Source organism: Pseudopodoces humilis, chromosome 1, assembly GCF_049639895.1.
Source record: "Pseudopodoces humilis isolate 2021_Gansu_Grassland_sample_001 chromosome 1, ASM4963989v1, whole genome shotgun sequence".
Lineage (NCBI taxonomy): Eukaryota > Metazoa > Chordata > Aves > Passeriformes > Paridae > Pseudopodoces > Pseudopodoces humilis.
The window spans coordinates 3,670,206-3,694,437 of record NC_142200.1 but is presented as its reverse complement, the minus strand read 5'-3'; the positions used below and the strand labels follow the sequence as shown (position 1 = coordinate 3,694,437).

Sequence of the window (24,232 nt, the reverse complement as noted above, 5' to 3'; positions counted from 1 at the left end):
GCACATCTCAGAAATGAGGGACTCTGAGCAGGCCTGCCCATGGGAACTGCTCTCCTACCTTTGGATCGCCCTGGAAGATGACCTGTCCCATGAAATCTGTATAGAACACAGCTTCAGCAATGATGGAAAACCAAGTCAGGAGGTGGCAGACGCACAGCCTCAGCAGCTCCTTGGGCATTTTTAGCATTGACAGCCACAACAGTCTGACAGTGGTTTCAGTCTCGCCCTCTTCGCTCTCCGTGTCCCCGCTGGAGTTGGTGGTGCCACTCTGGTTGCGGTGCCGGCAGCGCTGCCGCTGCCGTTTCTGCATGTCATAGATGTCGTTCATGCTGCGCGAGGACTTGATCAGGACGATGGCGTTGGCCCGGCGAAAGCGGTACCGATGGGAGCCGATCTTGCCGTAGTAGGAGAAGGTGTAGGACGGCTGCCGGTAAAACATGTGCCTCCGCCGTCGCATGGAGTTGGAAGTGCTGGATTGCTTCATGCCTATTCTGGCGTGCCCATTGAGGAACTCTTTTGGTAGGGAGCCGTTGATGTTTGGGATTTTATCTTCATTTAAACGATTATCAAGCAACATTTCCTCCTCCTTCTCATTCTCCCTGAGGAAAGCAGACAGGTGGTTGAGTTTGGACTTCATGATCTCTTGGCTTGTGTTGTGGGGAGTGTTTGGATATGAAGCATCCTGAAAAATGGAGGGTTCGATGTCATGCAGGAAAAGCAGCTCCGATTCAATTTCCAATGTGGCATCGGGCATGTGCAGAACTGAGTCACTCTTGCTTCTCACAATGTTCACCTCAAGGAACTCCATATTGAGGTCATGCTCCGACTGAACCTCATCATGGAACATGGAAGCTCCATAGGGCTCTTCCTCACTAATTACATTCAGCCGGTTCAGAGGGGGGAGACTGCCACTGAATTTGGCACTGGAAAGTGTGTCTCCTTCATCATCGATCCTATCCTGCTGAGGGTTATATTGCTCTTCTTCAATGCTAAAAAGGTGGAGAGCAACGGAGACAGAGAAAATAATGGCTGCGAAGAAAAAAAGGACTTGCTCTTGAGATTTAAAAATGCTACCCAAGAAGGTCTGTGTCCAGTCCAGCCCTCCTAACATATAACCAATTGCTCCTCCAAGACCTGTGAAGAGAAAAAAGTGAGAAGTGAGTTCAGGAAAAATCAATTCAGCCACAATCTGGTCTTCAATAAGACTGAACAGCTGCCAAAAACATCTCAGCTAACTCCCTACCAGCTGAAAATGCATGGATGTTCAGGGCCATGTCTTGTTCTTCACTGTCCACCACATCCAACAAGTAGGCCCGAATTGGCCCTTCGGTTGCATCAGCACAGAAGTCCAACACCACAACCCCAAGCACCGTGAGAACTATTCCAATGGGCTGCTTGTCTGGGACATCACCAATAGCCAGACCTGGGGAGAAATGGGAGAGGTATCTGAGCATCTCATTTAAAAAGGGCAAACTCCTAAGAACAAGCTTAATACCTTAAGAGAAAGGTGGCCAACATACTCACTGCAAACATTCCTTTATGGAGCAAAATGGCAGTTTCAGCTCTTTGGCACAGCATCATGGAAGGTCTAGGACAAGGATGGTTTTCATGTTCTTAAGACTGACATTTATCAAAATGTTATGTTATAAAGCATCTCTTAAACCTCTGGGAGCACTGGATATTATTTTGTATTCCTCCCATGTATTTTCCTTCAGATGCTGAAGGCTGTTTTTATAAAAGACAGCCATGGTGGGAGAGGGGAGCATCCAAAATGACATATTTCATCTGTCAGATACATTCACAGGTAACTGCACTGCTGGCAGCATTCCTGACATGATGCTTAATGTGTAGTAGTCACAGTACACCAGGATAAAGTGACATTTAACCCCTTCATCTATCTTTTTGATTTTCTTAAACATTCTTATTTTCTAGATTGCTTTTTATAAGCAAAACTTTTAAGGATGAAGCAACATGGATATATTTTGCATTGCAAAAGCATCAGTCAGCTTCTGTTGACAGCATGATATGAAATGCTTTTTGTCTACAGAGTAGAAAGGCAGCATTAGCACAGAGCTGGATAATTTGTTACAAGATGAACCAGCGACAAAAGCATGAATTACTCAAATCACAGAGATTTAGAAGTTACACATGCGAGGCTGATAAAACCATTAGTGTAACCGATTAAAATGTCTGTGGAAGGAGATGAACTGGCTAAGCTACCGAAAATCAGCTAAATCTCAAGTGCTGATTCCTGCATATTGAATCCTCATTTATACCAAACCCTTTGAAGGCAGAAAACACAAACAGTGCTTTATATCTGCTAGAAACCTGAACAGGGCAGGAGAGAACAGGAGCTGGGTAAGGTGTTCTCCTGGGACATGGCTGTATCATGACTGGGACTAGCCAACCTCTGTGTTCCTGGTTATCCTCCCTATGACTCCTACTACCAGAGGCCACATAATGAAAGAGGGTCTGATACAGTTTTTCCAGCATCTCCTGTTGTCCTAAATTGCAAATAGGATTGCAAGTAACTGGAGACTGCGGATAGGAAAGCAAAGAACAAAAATTGACAAAATTTTGTGCTGATTTATTAGAAGGCTTCAAAATAAGCCTATAAACTGAACCTGAGGTTTGCTTGCTCGTATCAATGGCTCCTGACCTAAACTACTGAATGGAACTGAAAGCTTCTTATCACTTAAAATCTTGTAAGAGAGTTGCAGTCTAACATCCTGCAAACATCTGGAGGAAGAGGAGTAAATTTTGGAGACACAACAACTAAATACAATTAATGACAACTAAATACAATTGATATCAAACCATACAGTCATCCTAGGACAATTCCATATGATAACAATTCAAATAAATAATATTTATTGTTTGGATAAATTAAAAAAGAATAAACTAAATGTCACCTATCTGAATAGCTTGTCCACTGCAGTTTGCAGAGAACTGAAGCCAATCATATGGCATTCCAGTCTGGCTTTAACAGGCTGAGCCAAGGTAACATTCCATTCATTTCCCTCAATTAGTAGACCTGTTTCACAATAGAGCTGCATCTAACCCCAAAAAAGTGAGCCAAGAGGATATTATTAGGTGCTAAGTTCCTTTTGTTTGCATCAGTCCAATCATTTTGTAAACATTTTCATAAACGTACTTGCTGTCACCTCTCCTACAATAAATTTACAAAGAGATTGTAGATTAAATTAGTAGTAAACTATGTTCAAGGGAAACTATTTTTACCAGCTTTTATGGGGGCTCAGGAAAAATTATTTTCCCACATAGTTTTTGATAAACAAATATTAACTGTGTTCTGGACTTTTTCAATACCGGGTCTAAGAAAAGCACAAGAAAAAGTGAAAAGATAATTTTTGAAATAATGCTGGAAACAGGATGTGTTCCCAGATATGCATTAAAGGGAAAATGGATCACAACAGGAAACATTTCCCTGTGAACAGGTTGCTACAATTTTCCCATGTCAAGGATCAACCAAATTCGTCTCAGTGACTGCAAACATTATGCTGGCAACCATTGTATTAATAACATTGTTATTAATACCAGTTACAGCTACGATTGCACAATGCTCAGCACAGTGCTGTAACTCATGAGTTCAAATAATAACAGGCAAGATGGACAGAGCTCAAGGGCAGGGTTGTGGAGACTTCTAATGATTTTAACATTAAATATGAGGTAAACCAACTGCAGAACATTATCTTTACTTCCTACATTAAAATATCAAAGCAGGTTTATTAGTAGGGATGCATGTGGGGGATTTCCTTGTTATTTACCTATCACAGAGCCATTAAGGAAAAGTGCAACTCCAAAGAGGACACCAATGCAGAGAGCAAGGATAAAAGGCCGCCGGCGGCCCCAGCTCAGCGTGCAGCGGTCACTGGCCGAACCTATGAGCGGAGTGAAGATCAAGCCCAGGATAGGGCTGAGGAACCAAGTGAGGCTGTAGTATTGTTCAGGAAGACCTAAAACAAAGAAAAAAATTATGGAAATGTTATGTGGCACGCACCAAACATTTCACTCTATACATGAAGTTTTGTTACAGCATTGAAAACAGTAAATTGAGGGCAACCTACAGTGAATTCTCTCCCTGATTAAAAACTCATTTAAGATTCTTTAGCAATGGTTAAAAAAACAGCTAAGCACAGATCATTTACCTTTCAAATACCTGGGCAATAAGAAGGTAACAACTGGAGTATTTCTGTTACTGAATCCTCTATCAGTTTGTGGAACATAAAACCAAATTATTTTGGGGTGCTTGGAAGCTGCCTGGCTGTCGTATACACAGATCTCCTGCTCAACATATCTTTTAAGATTCAAAATTGAACATTATAGCAGTGCTGTTTTAATCTAAGACCACCCCCACAAAAGTGTTACTAAAGATTTAATGGACTGAAAGTGAAGGACAGAATTTGAATGTCTTATGGAATGTCCCATTTCTAGGCACAAAAATGTTTATTTAGAAAAATGAATGACAGACAACAAAACCAACAATTCGCAATTATTCATCAACTTAGATAAATCCAAGGTTTGCTCATCCCCACTGTCTTTGCTTTCTTTAAGAACAGAGATGACTATTTATAGGATCAGATGGGGAAAAGTTAAAAATTACTAGATAGCACTTATTAGAAAACAACAACTTGCTAGAAATAATAATTTCTGGAGAAGAAAGAACTCCCAAGCGCTGCTCTCCACACCCCCAGCATGGAGCAGTGGCCTGCAGATGGCAGACTGGCCACAGCAGCAGCCACACCAGCTCCTCTGGGACCTGCCTCCCGCTCTTTTATCAGCACAGGGCAGGTAACACTCGGACACGGTTCTTAGAAAAACGTTAAAAACAAAACAATCTATTTCTTGCAGTCCAACTGATGCCAAGACAGAAAAACTCAGTGTCTTTATCCCAGGAAGGAAAACAATTTACTATCCAAAGCCATATATGGTGAGTGCAAGCAGTGTTTGACCTTTGCTGGCGAGATCAACCTGTACCTTGTGCTCCCTGTTCAGCACACTGAGGCATCCATTACCAAGCAGGATTATACCAATCCCTGCCTAAAATAGCCTCTCATGCAAATTTGGAAGTCTAATCTGCTGCTGTTTAAAGTAGCACCAAATCTTGACTAGCAACACTAACTTCTTCCCTGAGACGGATCAGATTTTCCCAAGAGTGTTGCACACTCTGTGGTGATACAGAGATTATATTATGGAAAATAAGCTGTTTTTTGGCATGAATAACCAATTCCATCACCAGGATTCAAAATCCAGGTCTGAGGCCAAGGTCTGTGTGATTTGACTCAACTTTGGCTAATGAACAAGCTAGGAAGTGACAGCTGCCCTGATGAGTCCAGAGTTCTTGGAAGAGACCTGCTCCTGCTGAAACTTCCCAATCTGTGTTTGCCATGAGCCTCGTGCCACAGGGAATGGCATCATGGTTCAGCCACCTTTCCCTGGTACAGGCAGCTGCAGGCCTGTACTGAGGCCAATACTCCACATCAGTACTTCCATGGAACTGGTGACTCCTTTTGCACAGGATTTAGATCTTTAGGAAAGGCCTGTGTTTGTACAGGTGGCACCATGTTCACATCATGATTCAAATCACTATCTCCTGCTTAGCTTTTCCTGCTGTTTGGTGATGCCTTGGCTGACATGGAAGTTTTAGCTGAGACAACTCTGTGTGTGTTTGCATATTAGACCCAGAGCTCTTGTTCAAGAAGCCACGGTGCCTCCAGACTGCAACATTTATTTGTACCATCCAGCTTCTCTTCATGAACACGATCTTCATCAAAAATGCAAGTCAGGAAACCAGCAATTCAAGCAGAAGTGCAAGGAAAACTTCCATTTCCCTGTGGTTTTAACACTCCCTTTAACTTCACCAGGTTCAACAGCTTCCCAAGCACACAAGCAGGTTCAGGCACCTCATGTTTAACTGGCATCTCACCTGCTCCAGGATGTTGACTTATCAGTGCCTGAGCTGGCTTAAAAATTAATTAATGATGGGGAAGAGGAAACATTTGGTTCAAGGCAAGTAAAACTAAAGGCTGGGCATGATTTATTTAGGGTGAATGATTTTTCTGCAGGACACAGAAGAAATGGCAACGTGTAAATACTCATCCCATTTTGCCTGCAGAGAACCATCCTGGGAGCACTGGTTAAGCACCCAAGGTTGCTACTGTGTGAGGCCAAGTCCCTGCAGGGTCTGTTTCAAACACAGTGAGAGGCTGCAGCTTAACCAGTGTCATGGATCTTTATTGTAGTGATCACCAACATCTGGAATAACTTGGTGGTGTTTCACTGCACAAGGGCTGTGTGTTGAAAGCAGACATTTCTTTTCTGAATTATGTTGTGACTTGTGAGTTATGAGCTGGGATGTCTCAATCGAGCTCATCCATCAGTAAACATTTGTGAGAAGCTGGGAAGGTTTTGCAGTAAATCATACAGAGACTTTAAATAAACATGGATGAAGGCTGGCAAGAGCTCTGTCATCAGCCTAACAAGCCTCATCACATCTTATGCGAATAAACAATCAAATAGACTTATTTATGCAAAATGGACACAAAAATATTCTCTTTTAATAATCCAACATCCATTGAGACAAACAGTTTGTTTTAATGGAGACTGTGAGCAGAAACAAGGAAACACTGGTAGATCAGGGACAAGCAATAGGAATATAAATCAGGGATGGCAGGGGTTGGCACAGCTCACTGTCCCTCTGTCCTTGAGGCCACCGCTTTGTCTGCAGTCTGCAATGACACCTGTCTGTGGTGTATACAGATCTTAACAACAACAACAAGTTCTGGAAACACACAAACCATTTGAAATTACTTTTGCAGAGAATTAAAAACTGTTTACAAATATTTCTCCTTCAGCTGTAAAACCTGCACATTTCTAAACTGGACAGATATTTTTTATGCTTTATAGCCACAGCCAACTGTCATAAAAATGTCCTAAAATTATTAAAAAAGCTTTCAGTACTTGACTTCAAGTACTTTCAATATCAACTTTGCATGTATAACTCAAAATCAGATTAAGGTCTGGCTTGATTTTACAGGTCAGGAATAGGAAGGAAAAAAGGTCTTCTACCCAATCTTTGATACATGACTAAAATGAATGAGTTTTATCTTTCCATGCATGAGTCAGAGGAGAGAGAATGAAATGCTTTCTTGGAAAGAATTTATTTTTATTTATTGCAAAGGTTGATCTTCCTAACATCTAAGTATTATAAATAAAAACCTAAATCTAAATATTTACAGTGAAAATGGCATACTTTGCAGAAGACATGAATCTCAGTGATTTCAGAACAGAGCCATGGATGTAGCATTTATGGAAGGGTAAAAATGACACTTGAAACCCCAAGAACATTATGTTTCAAGATTCTTCTTTAGAAAAGCCACTTTGATATTTTTCTTATTGAACTACTCATTAGCAGCCAAAATATCTATCTTTAGAAAAAGAGGCCATGATAAAAATCTATACAAGAATTAATAGCCCCACGCCAAGAAAAATGGAAGAATTTCTAAAAAAGCTTTGAGTGTTCCCCCAAGTAAACAGGAAAGGGATAACTTTCAAGTGAAACATGAGCCATTCCCACAGATTGGGTAATGGCAGGGATCACTGACATGAGCACAACCTGCTTTCCCTCTTGCTGGAGAAGCCATGCCATGGGACTGCTTCCATAAGCTAAGTGGCAGGGTCCTGATAAATTGCATTCCAAGAGTAAGCCAGCAGTTTATAAAGTCATCATGTGTGTTTTACATACAGTTATGCAGAATTCCAAACTGTTACCATTTATTAAATTATGTGTATGGCTTTACTGTAAGTATGTAAACTGTGAGATTGTCACATCAGAATTTAGTTGGTTACTCAAGTGGAAACTGAGTGGGGCTAGAGACGACTCCTGGCAGGAAGCAGGTGCACATGAAAACTAAAAAGAAGACAAGAAAAAAATTAATCTGCTGTTGGGAGAATACCCTTCTGAACCTGACAGACACCTCACCTGAGCAATGCACAGGCAGAGAGAGCAATCATTGTAGCAATGGGCAGGAAATCCTTTTGTGTTTGCTTTCTAGATCTGAAAGTTGAGATATGTGTTGGTAAGTTCAGTCTGCCCAATGAACCACAGCTCTGAAGAACTCTAGTGCCCAGAAGTCTTCTCTCTCTGTATAGATTTAGGTGTCACCTCTGATGTCTCTGCTCAGCATTGCTGCTGGGAAATCAGAGTTTTGTAAAGCTCACAGACATGTTCCACCAGGAATTTTCCAGGAAAGAGCTTTCTGAGGCACTGAGCACGACCTCCACTGTTCCATGAAGTGAGACTTCAAAAGGTACCTCACAGATGCTCTTCCTAAAATTCACCCTTCATGCTGGCAGAATCTGCAGGACCTTCATAATTTCAACAGTAGGCTGCTTTAGTGCTAGACATTTTCATATAAATGAGAATATTCCAGACAGACAAGGAGAACTCCAACCCCAAAATACTATGCTTCCCTTAAAAGAGGCTGTTCTGCTTTTAGTATCTTGAATGTCTGCATATATGATACGCATATTTAGGTTGGCGTGCGTGATTTGGCAGGAGAAGCAAAAAAAAGAAAAAGACTGAAAATTGAAATTCTTAAAGAAATTGTGTGTGTATATATGTGTATGTGTGTGTGTCTGTGTTTAAACAACAGAAACCCCCCTAAGTCTTCCAGAGGTTTTCTGCCTCACAAGAATGAGCTCCAAAAATGAAACTTTATAGAAATTCTGTCTGCAAGGGTGTTAGAAAGTTGAGGAAGATAATTGCATATCCTAATGGTTCCTTTCTCTGTATATGTATGCTGCTAAACCAACAGAATGTCACCATTTTATGCAATACTTTAAAATGGGAAGGCAGTTCAGAAGGCAGCTGAGGCAGGAAAGACAACAGTAAGCAGAAATGTATAGACAGAAGGAATGTTTTGACACCAAGAAGTTCCTTTTGACGCCCCATTCAGTGGCAAGGACTCAGTTGGGGGGTGTATTTTAAATAAACTTGGCTATGGTTACGTGCTGGGCCAGCAGCCCTGCAGCATCCAGTTTCTGACGTGCACAACAGATGCACGGATGCTGGCTTGGACTGAATTTCAAGGCAGCACAGCCATGAGACTGTCATCCATGTGACAGGCTGTCCACAACCTCTTACAGCCAAAAGTGAAATGTCCCAACTGCTAAGAGCTGCTGCACCTGCCTAGAACAGGCCACGGCTTGGCTGGGACTGATTTTGTATGGCCAAGAGTGGTTCCACACAGCCTTTTTCAAAGGCTGCTGAGACCCACATGCAGACTCAAAGGCCAAAGCAGCTGCATCCCATTACCAGTTTAATGCTGTTCCTTTATTTTGTCTGAAATTTCCACCTCCACACTTGCCTTGCCAGGTAGCAGCTCTTACAGCAAATGCTATCCGCCAACTTGGAAAAGCACCCTGGTGGCCTCACGGGGGAGGAATAATAACTGGAGGATTATTATTTAGCCTTTTACTGACAGCTAATCTGAGGAAACACCAAGGAGGGAAAAAACATATTGGATAAACAAGGTTAGTATTTGTGGTGTGAACTGAATGTGGAGCAGGTCACAAGGCAGACTCAGAACTCTCATACAAATCAGTGAGAAAAAGAGCAAAACACAACAACAGCTTCTGTTATGAGCGACGACTGCCACTGAGACCCTTGTAATATGGCATTTCCCAGCCAGCTACAAACAAACAGGACACTGCCTTCTAGTAAATAAGGGTTTGTTTTTTCCCAGACAAAAAAAGTGCCCAACAATAGTGGGACCAGCACTGCTCACGGTTCACAGGAAATGCTCACTGTGTCACCATCAGCCTAAGGGCTGCGTGAGGTCACGAGTTACATGGAAGAAAGATTAAGTCACATGTAGCAGTTTCTATTCAAAATCTCTTTTTGATAAGTTCTATTGGGGGAAAAATAGTTCTTTATAAGCTTAACAATAAGATCTGATATGGGAATAGGATGCTAAGGTCCTATTTTCATTTGTTAGAAATCATCACCTAGAGACTTGTTTATACACTTTAAATAAACACCATACAAATTTCTGAACGAACACAAGAAGCTGTCATGCCCTGCAAATGCTTTCTATTCCACAATTTTGTAGCAGCAAATACTGTGTGCTGCTAAAAATATTTCACATTGATCTGTTTAAAACTGCATTGCTTATACAGTCTGCTTTGTTTAGATTATTTTTGAGGAGTGTACCAAGCAGAACCAATGCTTGTCAAAAAGCTGTGAAAAAGTTTGAACTCTGGTATCTGCTTTTCATCTTATACACAAAAATTATACAAACAACTGCAAACTCAAGCAATTTAGCTTTGGAGGATCTATATCAGGGGTAGGGGTTTCAGAATAATTTCATAAATTCAGCCAAATATGCATTCCCTTATATTTAAAATAAAAACACAAACTTGCCACACATTTGTGTTTCCCAGAGGAACTGCAAACAAGCTGCAATGCCTGTTTTGACACCATGAAACTTTGACCATATATTCTTTGCTTCTTGCTATCTCCTCATTTTAGGACTTTTAATGGCTTAGACTGGGACCCTGAGCTGCCAAAGAAAACATACCTGAGCCAACATATGTTGAACCAATGCACTGGAATAAGCCTGACTGGTGGTCTGTGCACTAATGAGGTACAGTCAGCACTTGTAGAGTTTGTTGCACCCATGAGAAACCACATTCTAACTTCTGGATTGAAACAGGAACTCTGGCCAAGAGGAAAGGGCTAAAAAAAAGAGCACAGTAATTTCTCCTGGTGCCCATTATCATGATCTGAGCAGTGAGAGTACAAGCTTTTAAGAAAGAAATAATTTTAAGTACTTTTTGAAATCAGAGTCTGGTAGCACATAAGACAGTCTCTAATTTGCACCCCTAATGTAACAGTATCTCACAGCTGCTGGGTTGCGCATATAAAATGAAGCATATACAGGACTTGATTTTTAGGCGAAAATTTTGCTTTGCATTCAGTGACTCCTGCCCAGCCTGTATAAGGCACTTGCTCAAGCTTGTCCAGAAGCTGCTTGGAAGAAGCAGCAAACAAGCACTAGTGAAAATCTGACCAATACTTCTGATCACAGGGCTCAGTTCAGTTGCAAGAGAGCAGGTGGAAGAACTCAGAACAAAACTGCAAAGTTCTTCATTGCTGCTTAGCTTCCTACATTAAAATGATTGCTTGCCAAGCTGTCAGGCATCTTGATCAGTGTCTCAGGAACAATCTACTGCATAAACAGCACCTCAAAATTGTGGCTTCAATCTTCCCACTGGTAAAATTCACATCCTGAAATTCCTCTTGTGCCCGTCGAATCAGAGTTCTTGTGCTTAGCCTGCAACATTCACGAGCTGTCAGCACATTATCCACATCTCACAGGCAGGAGTACCGAACACTGCAGGAACACAAACATCACCCACTTGCAGGCAGTCTCTCCCCTCCCTCATCCCTGTCCTGGTTAGCTCTTGTCAGCAGGGATGGCTGCACAAGGGCTGGGATGCTGAGGTCTGAGCTCACTCAGCTGCTCTGTTACTGCTCTGGATCATATACAGGGCTGCCTCTGTGCAAACAAGGTATTTTTTGTGGGACACAAGACTGGAGGGATAAAGCAAAATTTCTCCATTGGATGGGGTTATGGGCACTGAGGAGAGTGATAATCAAGGGAACAAATGATCAATAGGAATATTGCAGAGACATAAAAAACATGGCACTGCAAAAACCTGACATCCAAGGGAAAAATGCAGAAAATTCTTTCAAAACTACCAGCAGAAGTCAGCTGCAGCCACCCTAGAAAGGTCAGGAAAAACCCAGAGGACCAGAGACACTTTGCAGGGGAGAGGGCTGAGGCAGTATATCTTCTAGGACAGGAACCTGTTTCCTGCATTGCTATGACATTCAAACCTTCTACAGCACATTCAGGCCTTTAAAATGCACACATTTTTCTGCTTTAGTCACTCCCTATCATGAGGACAAGACTCTAGACAAAATCTGCATCTACATTAGAGACACAAGAACAAATAACTAATAGGAAAATTAAAATGCTGACATTAGGTTAGAGATGTAGGAAAACTGTCTGACATTTCCTCAAAACTTGTATTTTGAATTTTAGATTTCCTTAGGAGCTGGATGCAAATAAGTCAACACTGTTACAGCAGAATTAACTTCCAAAAATTTGGTAACTATTTCATGCCATGTCTGCACCTGACTAGAGCCATCCATTTTGAAAGACCAGCTAAACTGGTAATAAAACAAAGCCCTGGCTCTTCAACAGCTTCAGTACAGAAATATTAGTGTGGTGTTTCACATACGGAGTTCTGGAGGTGTTTTTAAGCTGCAGAAGAGCAATATCTCCTTCTGGCAAAGCTATTCTGCCTTTTGAAACTATCTATGCAATAGCACGCCAGCAGCAACCATGGTGGGTTAAATAATGCTTCTGGAGAATGGAATTAAGGAAATAAGTGACAGGCTTCTTAACGGATTTCATCATCCAGCTCTCCCATTTTCTGTCTCTGCTCAATTATTGCTTCTCAACCTCCTACAACTGTCCTCCCCTTCTCATATTTGGCAACTGTGGGAGTCGTTAGTGTTTCATTAAGCTCTGCTGCTGCTCGGCTGTTCTGCCAAAGTTGTAGAAAGGTTTATGTGGCTTTCCTGACAATTTCTGGTTTATAACCCAGTTTTATGGTGCTGTGTCAGGAAAGAGAAGTGTATGTTAAGAGAAGTGAGCCAAAGGTATGTGTGGAAGGGAGAGAGGGGAAGCAAAAGCCTGGGAATAGCTGAGGTTTGAGACATCAGAGTGAGAACACATGGGCTGATCTGCAGGCAGGCAAATGTGATTTTCCTTTCAGCATGATCACAAATGCTGTCAAGCAAAACTTTTAAAGCTTCCATTGTTTATTTTAAAGTTTCTAACCCTCCTACTAACCTACTTCCAGAGGGGTAGCCTATGGTAATTCAGGTAGAAGACTGTATCTAGCTTACTGCCTTTATAATAATCCAGTTTCCTACTTCCTTATCCAATATTGACACATGTCTATTACTTGATTTATTTGCTACTCCTGCTGCTGCAGAATTAAAAAAAAAAAAATGCATATGCAATCAAAAAAAGCAATGCATATGACCTGCTCTGCTCAAGGAAAGGTCAAAGAATCTACAATTGCTGCTGTAGATCTTTTTTTACTGTAGCTAATTAGCAATTCCTATAGGTTCCACTGAATTATATCCTTATCAAATCCACAGTATTTATTTTTGCCACGGTACAGCGTAAAGTGCCAGCTTTATTTAAGACAGAAGCTGAGCCTCTTATGCTCACACAGTGAGAATACCAAACAAGCTTTCCCCATGCTGCAGCAGGAAAATAACCTGCAGGGAGAACAAGGAAACACAACATTTCCCAGGGCTCCCATCTACTGCTAAAGCTAATTCTCCCAAGTTTTCTAGATTATCTGTGCCATCCTTTTTGGCTCTTGGGAAACTTGTTTTTAACTTGCTCTCTCACTTATTAACCAATATCTAGAAATATATCACTTTGACGCTAATAAGAAATTTGCATCACAGCGTTTAACAAGCTGAAATGGAATATAGATTAAATCTGATGCAAGTTCCAGTGTGCTGAACCAGCACTAACAAAAAGACTTCTTTTTAACCACCACTGTAGAGCAGTTTTAAGAGTATAACAGAGGTGTTTACATGAAGTAAAAAACTGAAAACTTTCTTCAGAGTTCTAGAACAACACAGGTTGTGTTCTGTATCAAAGAACCACCCAAGGCTGATTTCACAATGTCAGGGTATTTATTCCTGTCTCCTGTTGCTGGCCAGTTAAGCAAGCTGCAGACAACAGGACTCGAAGGTCACACACACAACATCAGCATCTATTTCCCTTCTCTCCTAAATGTCTAAATGTATGCAGGCTCATGTATGAATGCAGCAATCAATAAGCTGTTTCACCACACTGATCCTTCCCTCGCCCTTTTAAAAGGCATCAGCTGTACGTGATGCCCCACTTGGGCTCAGCGCATTACGTAACGCTGCAGCACTTCCCGCTCCTCTGGCTGCAAGATTACACATCAATTACTGTGACATGTGTTGCCTGAAGAGATGCAGCATCCCAGTTTATCCAAAGCTCAATAGGGTTTTCCATCATTGTTTCTAGAATATCGACAAATTTATAAACACAGGACTTTGGCTTGAATTCCTTGAAAATTCCCAAATCCAAGAGGTTCTTAAAGCACAACAGAAAATCTTTCAGTAACCTGTTCCACTAATCAACAGTGGAGCTTTTGTTGCAGTGATTAACACATTAATACCCTGGAATATTACTTACCTCTACTTACATGGCTGAGCCAAATCCTAACCAAAAACTCATGTTAACCCCTAGTTTTAACTCCAAGTACAGTCAAACCTGAACTGTTAACTCTGGGTATTTAACCCAGACAGATTGAAGCAACCCTCCCACCTCTTAAAAAAGTCTGGTCAACAAACAACTTTTCACCTTAAGAACAAGTTTTTAATTAAAATCATTCTGGCTTAAGGGAGACCTATTCAATATGGGGCTGCCCAGCAGCACCACGAGGCAGCACTAGGTGCAGCCTGTGCCCTCTCTGCTCTAGTGCTGTTCTGCTCTGCAGGGCAAAGAGTTTGTGCCCAAAGGAAGCTTTGAGTACCATTCCACACTGCTCTACCCAGACCTCAAGGGTAAGGGAAAGCCTGATTGACATAACTAAGCAAGAACAAGATGAACAGCAGGGCTAGGAGATCCAAATTTCTGGGACTTGCTCATGGCCAAGACTTTTAAACCACCATTGTAGCAAACACTGGGCTAGAAGGCATCATGAAGATACTAATTCCTATTCACTGCAGCAGAACTTTCCCCTGATGTGTCTGCTCCACCCCACCAACTCCCAAACCCTAGGGAATCATAGAGGATATGGTACACCCTGCCAAACAAATGACTGGCATATACATAGTCCAGCATAGCACCTGCTCAGTGTATCCAGGAACAGAACTTGCAGAAAGAAAGCAAGCAGACTTGAGGGTAGCCAAAAAAGTATTTTTTTGTTGAGCAGGCAGCTAGACAGAGTCTGGGCAGCAGAATATTTGCGCCCTGGAATCACAAGCAGCAAAGAAAACGGTTCATTTCCAGCCTCAAGACTAAAATGCAAGGAGCTTATCTCTGCACATTGATAAAAAATCATTCTTTCCTTCCCCAGTTTTTAGACTTGACTACATACTTGGAAGTCACATGAAAACAGTGACTTAAGGAGGTGTTTTCTGGCCTGTGTACCCCTGCAGACACCATCTGAGAACCTTTTTCTTCCCAGGGATTAGTGACCAGACAGCTGATCTTTACATTTCAGCAGGGATCGCATTTTCATAGGTCAGAAGGTAGTGCAGGTTCTATAATTACCCTAGTTGACCCAACAGAAAAAAACATAATACCTAATAAACGTTATATCTACCCAATATGCACTTCATATTCCAAAAGCCATTTCCCCCCCAAACTGCCAGAGAAGAAAAAAGCTGAATTGATCCTACCTACACTCCTCCTTAGGCCATTGAAATCATGCAGCCTAAAAGTGCTTTACTTCCCTTTTCAATACTCAAAGCCTCCCAAAAAGGCACCATTCTCAGGACAGGCTTACAACAAGAGTATTGTTAATTGTTACCATGCTGAAAAATCAACCTCATGGACTTTGCAAAAGCTTTTGGACCACAAGTTTGTTTATGACAGGAATAAACACTCTGCCTGGGATCATTTTGGTCACGACTGTGCTACTGGGAAACTCTACCAGAAAGTCTCTCAGCAGAGAGTGGTAACACAGTATTTGCTTTTAAATTATTGGCTGTTTTAAAAGTGTTGCTGAATTATGTGAATGAATATATAAAGAAACGTGCTGATTCTTCTAACTCATTATTCATTGTTTGCTTTAAAAAAAAAACCCAAACAGGCAAATTTTGCAAATAACCTATCCTAAGCCCCTAAAGAGAAACTGCATTCCTCTACCCTGTTGCCTTTATTGAGGTTAATTCCTCATGTGGCTACATCAAGCGGAACAGAAATCCTATTAGCAATTTCCCCATTTGCTGCAACAAATGAACAGCATGTTGGAGTTTGCAGGCACAGTTTTCCATGTATATTGCTCCAGGAAAAACACTGCAGTTCACCAGAGGTTGTAACAATCTCTAGATGAAAGAATGAGGACTATCAAAGTGAGAGTTTTAATCAACTGAAGAGATTTTCCCTGCCAAAAAAATGTGGGTTTTCTCTGTATCTACTCATCAACCACCTGCCTTGTGGTAAAGCATTATAGAAAACCATCCTCTCAGATGAAATTTTGGGACTGATTAAACACAGTCTTGGTATTTATGGAACCTGCCTCAAACTTTCAAACTTTCCTAACTTGCATGTTTTGGCTTGAACATTAACTTACATGAAACAAGTTCTATACAAGTGCAGGGGAGATTTAAAAGCAGAGCTGCTTTCACAGTGAAGTCTTCTAAATTCTAGTTAATAAACCCCTTGATCTTAGTATTTTGAGCATGCAGGGTCATACTACAGGGCTGCTCTCACTGGAAATTTTAGTAACTAGAGCACAGTCTCAGGCATCACTCCAAATAACTCACTCACTGTGTCCTAGAGAAGTGACTCTCCCACCCTCACTCAGCTGTTTAAAAATTATACAACTGCATTTATATGTGAAGGATAATGAGATCCATGGAGTCCCTTTGCACCAAATAACGGGAGTTGATAGTCTGGAATAAAATGTAGTAATACAAGATGAGTAAAACTTGTTACTGCAGACTCTTAAATGTGATTTTCACTCACGTGTATTATGTTGCCCAATCAGTGAAACTACATGTGGAAGGATAAATTTACCAATAAAACCTGAAGTTAAACAAGCAGAGCACACCAGCACAGAAGACAGCAAATATTTCCTTTTCAGATGTGCAAATTATGAGAGTTAGACCCCACTGGGGAGGAAGCAGGACAGAACTGTATTCCAACAACCAGACAAGTATTTTTATTATATTGTGAAAACCAGATTTCTTTTATATCACTCTGTAATGTGTAATTTAAATAATAATATATATTATATATATAATAATGTAATTTTTTCTTGCAATTTAAACTTAGAATGGAACAAGTTATACATGTATATATAATATACATGTATATATAATTATATATGTTACATATACATTATTTATACATAGATACAAGTTATATAAGTTACACATGTAACAACACAGCATTATTCAGTCATCCAGCAGACCTGAATAATTTTTAAGATTCAAACCTAAATAATTTGCAAGATTTGGCAGTCCTTTAACACCTGACAAAGTTGTACCAAACTCCCCTCCTGAAGGTTACAGCTCAAAAACATTTGAAAACTTATTTGAAGACATTTGCCACATCAACAGGGTAGGAATACACAGTGCAGAAAAATAACCTTCCTCTCCAATTATCTCCATAACCTCTGGCACACGCTGACTGCTCTCTAGACCGATGGATTCCCTGGCACAAAATTTATGACGCATGACTTTGACTGCCCAGAGAAGGGGGAGCACTTGGTAGACTTGCTTAATTAAATTACAGAGAAAGAACCACCCTCAGCCTTTTAACTGATTACATACTCTTATTTTTTCATGCCAACCTCAAATATCTTGAAGGCTCCCCCGTGCACTTCCTGAGCTTCTCCACTGTTACACAGCAAGACTGTACTTACTGGGGGACCCAGTAAGTCATTGAGGAAGGGGTGTCAATACTGCTGCTTACCACAGGTCTAGCCATGATCTCTGAGATGTCAGCCAGTTTGGGCTTTAAAACTGCGTTTTCTCTTAGTTGTAACAGGAAGGAAGGAAAAGAATTTAAGTTTTGTTTTAATTTCATACAGAAGACAAAGTTTCCTTCTGCTCTTATTTATGGTCAGTATTAAGTAACGTTATTTGCTTTGTGTTTGAGGGTAGGTTTGGATTGGATATTAGGAAAAAATTCTACCCTGTGGGGCCCTGGTACAGGTTTCACAGAGAAGCTGTGGCTGCCCCACCCCTGGAAACATTCAAGACCAGGTTGGGTGGAGCTCTGAGCACCCCGGTCTAGTGGAAGGTTTCCTGCCCATGGCAGAGGGGTGGAACTGGATGGTGTTGAAGGTTCTTTGCAGCCCGAGCCATTCTTGGGATTCTATGTTACAAAGGCATTAATGTCAGGAATACCCAAACCCTTTTTTCCAAAGCAGCACATGTAGTGCAGAACCACTACAGAGGCGATAAACTGACACCAAAGTCTAGCAACCAGAAACTTACTTGTTTAAAGTTTTGCAGAATAATGACTTAAGGGGAGAAAAAAAGATCAAAGCACAGTGCATTTGCTCTTCTTTCTTGCTGCAGCTTGGAAGAAAACAGCAGATCAGGTATTTCAGTGACATCCAATCACTGCATAAATTGTTTAAATTGCAGCTGAGTATGATAAACAACCATTTTGAAGTCACCTGATGCAGTCCATATAAGACAGCAGGAATGCCTGTAATGACTCTTCCGTGCCAGAAAATGTCTGGCTTGGTAGGACACTGACTGTGACTTTCCAAATCAGGCAAAGAAAACATAATGAATACCACAACTGTCTCCACTACAACTAATTAACCCCAGTAAACAAACATAATACCCTGAATCTGAATACCCAAGGCACTTTGGTTTAAATTCATGAAAGTTTATCCCAGAATGGCCAAGTTTAATACTAATTTTAAAATATGTAATTTAATATTTATTTTCCTGCCACCTACATGAACTCTTAAGGGCATGAACTTGATCTCTATTCTCCAAAGAAATACTTTACTTTCCAGAAGTGTCCAGATATAACATTTGTAAGAGGTATTAAAACACTTCCAGATCAAGAGCTCATTTAAAGCAGGATATTTTTGAAATTTGCAGATTATAATGGGGGGAGGGTAGGAGGGTAGGCTCAATTCTGATATACTGAATTATTAAAAGACCATTGTTTATAGAGCAGCACAACTGATAAAAGCAGGAAATTCATGTTTTTATACAGCCAATACAGAGAACACATAGAAAATGATACAGCTCAGTCTATCACTTGAGCCAGAAAAAACATACACTGGGATTCAGGGGAGGACAGAAATTCAAGGTGAAGATGATCTGAGCAGAAGTTATACAAAATTTACTGGCATAATAAAAACAATTGCACTGCCTCATGATGGGACACTTGCCAGAGACAAAGTTGATACCAAGGACAGAACCGGCCACTATGAGGACTGAGCCTTTCTGTTTATCCTTCCCCATATCAGCACCTCCATGGGGAAAAGTATTCTTGCTCTGTAAGTGTGTTAAAACATTTTTGAGCCAAGTGTAAAAGCTCCCTCCTCACACAGAGTACTCCCAAAAGTCTGGAAAGATGGCACCTGTCTTTGCTGTACAAAACTGTAGCCCAGCAGTCACAATTCCCTAAAAATAATAGAAACTCAGTTTCAAATTATTCAGTTTACATGCTCTGCATCTACTGCACTGCAAAAAATTCACCTGGAGGCTCCAACTGAAGATCACCAAATGTTAACAGAGTTGGGTTCATCTGTTTTTGGAAAAATCTGTAGCTGTGCTCCTCTGCACCCAGCTACTCAAGACTTCAGGGAAAGGAAGATAATTATGGAGTTACATGAGCTATAGAGGTTTATCCAAACCAATGCAGACATAATCCATAGCATGGATTTTCCCTATTTAGTTAAATGGACTTGTATTAAATATTATCAAGCTGAATCAGTAGCACAAAACATTTCAAATAATTTCTTGCAAAACAGCCTGCAGGAAGTGTATCTGAAACCTCTTCAGCTGTTGTTTGGTGAAAAGAGGATGATTAAATGGGGTCCCAAAGGAGCATCACAACAGAAAGACTCTGCAACAAGCACACGGGAGACTGAGGAAACAGAGCTCGAGGGGCTGCAGCTCTGACAATCCTATATTAAAACATTACATGAGTTGGACTGCTGATGGTCTTTTCATTTCCAAAATGGCTTTAATTCTATTTCCTTGAAAAGTAAGGCTCCTGTTCACTAACAAGTTCCAAGCTATTCCCTTTTCGTAACCCTTCTCACAGACCACATTCAACAGAAACCCACTGAAGCTGTGGGGTTGCCAGTTCCAATGCTGGATCCAAATCTCAGTTCTGCATCTGTAACTCTCTGCCACCAGAACCCCATCCAAGAGCTGAAAGGTTTCTGTTTACACCAAAGAACAGGCAACTGCCTGCTGGAAAATTGCCCTGGTGGCAATTACTTTGTAATAAGGAGCACGGAAGCACTATTGTGTTTCACCTGTTATTGCTATGGCAAAGTTACCTCTCGGTCAGAGCTGGGGGCCAAACTCAAATTCTGAGCAGAAAAACTCATGCATGTACATGCAAGGTTTCTCCTGACATCCTGGGTGTTTAGACAGAAGTATAAAGAGATGTTGGGCATGTGGGTGGAAAGCAGATTAAGAGGAAGGGTTTAGGCTAAGAAAGACATTGTGTAAATGTGCGTTTAAAACCACTCAGTTTTTAGCACATTTCCAGGAGGCCAAAGTCTGTCCCTACGTTTCTCATCTTTTCCCCACTACTCACAGGAAATCTTAGTAAAAATCCAGGGATTCTGCAGTTCCTTTATTCTATCTGTGCCCATTTCTACTGTAGAACTACCCTTGAAAGCAGCAGAAAGGCTTGCCTTGAGTCTCAGAACAAGATGGGTCTGGTATGTGTGAGAGAAAAGAATTTCAAGTGAATTTGGTGACCCAACGACAAATAGATGCAAAAACCCTGTTTACAATAGACTGAAAAAATAATTTAATGCTATTGGCTGATATTAAAATTTAAAAAATGCTTTAATTTAATATGGTCCCATATGCAGTTCACCACCATTAGCTTCTTGCCATGATTAGTCCTTATTTCTGTCCTTTACTAGATCTTTGGGCAGGAGAAAACTAATTTGGGAAAGAAGGGAAACAGAGATCTCAAAGTACACCTAAGTCATGCCAAACAGTTTAGGCTCTCCTAACCCTAACTCCAGATAAAAGGTAGGCAGCATGCTGCACAGGAAACATTTTTAGGTAGGAAGAAGCAACTACATAAGGATAGAGATGTACATTTCCTTCTTAGAGAGTGATTATTTTTGGAGGCTTCAAGCTCTTCTGTCAAATCACAGACTAAAATGTCTATTGCTGCAGAAAAAAAAAGTATTTGAAGAACAGAGGTGACAATGAAATAAAAAATTGCTTTTAAACCTCCAGCCTTCACTGACAGCCTGCATTTTTACACAGTTTGCTTTACCCTGCACTGTGCTGCTTCTATCAACCCACAGTTTTCAGACCTGTTCATATTTCTTGTGTCATATACTGGTCACTTGCTCTGACCTCAGACCACTCAAACTCTTAAAATGAAAACTTCTCAGGATTCAAAGAGTGGTCATGCAACAGTTTTTACTGTGAACGCTCTTTATGCTAGGGGAAAAAAACCACCAAACCACATTAACATTCCCACAGTACACAATTAAAAGCTCAAGGAATTCTCTTAAAGATTTGGAATGGGAAAAAGCAGCACCATAATAAGTATGAATCTTATTTTAGAAGTAGCTTCTCCAGCAGTCCTTTTTCAGCCAAAAAAAAAAAAAAAAGGGAACAAAAAGTTACCTATTGGTAAGTAGTAATAGGAAACATATTTCTTGCTATGGGAGAAGCCATTTGCACTCAACTTCCCTCTCCTGGAAAGGCTTTTCATCCAAACTCAGAGTCTGTAGGACCCTAGAGCCAGCTGAAAATCTGCCATGTGTTATCAGTGGTGCCTCTGAATGCCAGATTCAGTGTTACTTAAAGAAAAACAGAACATTGATATAAAAAAAGCTGTATGGAACAGGTATTGCACAACTGCCAAACCGCATGGCATTTGCCTTTGTATGGAAATAAAGAACATGCTCCTAGCTGCCCCCAGGAATTAAAAATCTTAACAGTTCCATAGCATCTTTCTTTTAAAGGGCCATTAAATACATCTTGAACCCAACCTTCCACTAAGGCTGTCTGTGTTCAAAATCTGTGCTGCTATTGCTTTGAGCTCAAAAGATATTTTATGAAAGAGTGATACACGATATGAAAGCCTGATTTGCTTGTTAGTTTTAAAAAAGTACAGTAAAATTAGTCTTACACAGCCCCTTAGTGGGCATAAAATTAGTCAATAAGTAAAAAAAGATGGATGGGGAGGTTTTCCAGAGCAATTAACATTTGCCTCAGGCACAGTATTTGCAGTCTTATACACTCCACCACATGAGATGTGAATACAAACTTTACATGATCTTACAGACTAACTCTAAAGCTAACAAGGCTGAAAAAAAGATTTAATTGTTTATTATTCCAGGTTTTCTGGATCCACTGTATTCTCAATTCTTGCCCTCAGGTTAGCTGTGTTACAGCCCTCTCTTGGGACAGGTCAGCTTTCAAGCCATTAATTCTTCCAAAGAGAAATTCAGATCCTGCAGTTCACTCTCAGCATCAAATGCAGCCACGCCTGGGAGCACAGATGTAGCTGGATTGAAGAGGAATTCAACCTTGGAAGTCAAAGGACAGGTTACAGCAACTCAGTTTCTTCCTGGTTAGAGAAGGTAAGGTAGGACACAGCTGAAATGGAAGATACAGCTTTGCAGAAAGGCATTTAAAAATACATAACCTTAATGTAACCTCTGGCAGAGATGAGGAATAAACTCAACTACTCAAGCTGAGCTGAAATAGACTCAGCGCTGCCTTGTGTTGTAGAGCTTCCTCCATCTGCAAGAGGCTTTCCAGCCATTCAGCTCTTTTTCACTTAAATTATAGGCAGCCTCTAGCAGCCCATCTAACCCTTTGCTCCATTCTTCCTCAAGAGATCTTTCAGGTTTTTAGATTTCCTTTGATGTCAGGCTTAGCCTTAGGAAGGCTATCCGTTTCCACACTGAATTGAGTCAGCAATTGATACCTTAATTCCTTTGAAGAAACAGACCTAGAAGCCAATTCATCTGTAACATTTCATGCTTGGTTTCTAAATACATCTCCATAATCTCCCTTTACCTACAAGCATTCTTCTCAGGCAGGTATCAATACTACATTTCAATGGGGAGAGTCGCTACTGCAAAGTAAAAGGGTTCACTCTGGAATATTAAATCACTTTTGCATAATGTGTTCTCAGCTACCACAGAGATTTCTCAGAATCAGCAGTTTGAATTATTGCTTAACACACTTTTTCCATACTGGCAATTTCACATGAACTAGATTTCAAGACCCCTTATGCATAGTCTGCTAAGCTTTAGGCTGGATGAATTTTGAATGTTAGATAATTATTTTTTTATGAGATATTATATCTAAATACTTTAGCTGTAAAATAACAGCCCAAACCCCTCAACAGCTTTCCTACATATAAGAGACTAGAGCAACTACAGCATTTTGCTGATTTGAAAGGTTTTAATGAGAGAAATAATTTCCAAGCAAAAATAAACTATGGTATTCTGCTCAGCCTTTCTTTTTAGTAAAATCTAATAATTAGCAATGAAATCCTCAATTTCCAGAAATTCTATTCTTCAGTGCTATTGCCTAAAAAGAACACTAATGCTCAGAATTAAGCTTGAAATGACCAACTTCAATATTTAATGTTAGACTAGCCAATGTTTACTACAAGAACCCATTAACTCTCACAGTAAAACAGTGATGCCATCACAGAGAGGCACTAAGATATGAAATGCATAAAATCCACAGCTATTCCTGCAGCACACCAGACAAACATCCCTAAACTTAAGTGACATTATAAAGGTAAGCAGCACATGTAAACTAATTTTCCTTATGTTTTCTTATGAAACTATGAAAATGTACATGGATATTTGTAAAGAACACCACTGTAATATATTTAATTTATGCAGGGGAATGAGGAACAGCTCTGGTGCTGACAGTCACTTCTGTGCCTATTAACTATTCATAAAAAACTCAATAACATTGAAAGAGCCTTTGAAGCAACAGTAAAGGCTTGACAAAGTTTTTATCATATTAAATATAAAACTTGAAATTTCATGTTTACAGCTACCACTACTCATTAGTCAGACAGTGAGTTTTTCATGCTGAAAACAGCAACCACCCCAAGCAACAAAATACAGGTATTTTTTTCTTCCATAGTCCCAATGAAACAGGTACATGGATCCCACCTTTCAGAAGAGCTAAACC

The 24,232-nt window shown here is 40.5% G+C and overlaps 1 protein-coding gene across 4 annotated transcripts in view; it reads right to left on the bottom strand.

Moving 5' to 3' along the window:
* The window catches only part of SLC45A4 (solute carrier family 45 member 4), an 86,703-nt gene that overhangs the window by 9,202 nt on the left and 53,269 nt on the right, over positions 1 to 24,232 (bottom strand). For all 4 annotated transcript variants that reach the window (XM_088053513.1, XM_088053516.1, XM_005516880.3 and 1 more), the window contains exons 3-5: positions 3,786 to 3,974; positions 1,244 to 1,423; positions 59 to 1,134 (exon numbers count right to left, since the gene is read on the bottom strand). In XM_088053513.1, the coding sequence (XP_087909639.1) occupies positions 59 to 1,134; positions 1,244 to 1,423; positions 3,786 to 3,974 (1,445 nt within the window). The remainder of the gene's footprint in view (positions 1 to 58; positions 1,135 to 1,243; positions 1,424 to 3,785; positions 3,975 to 24,232) is intronic.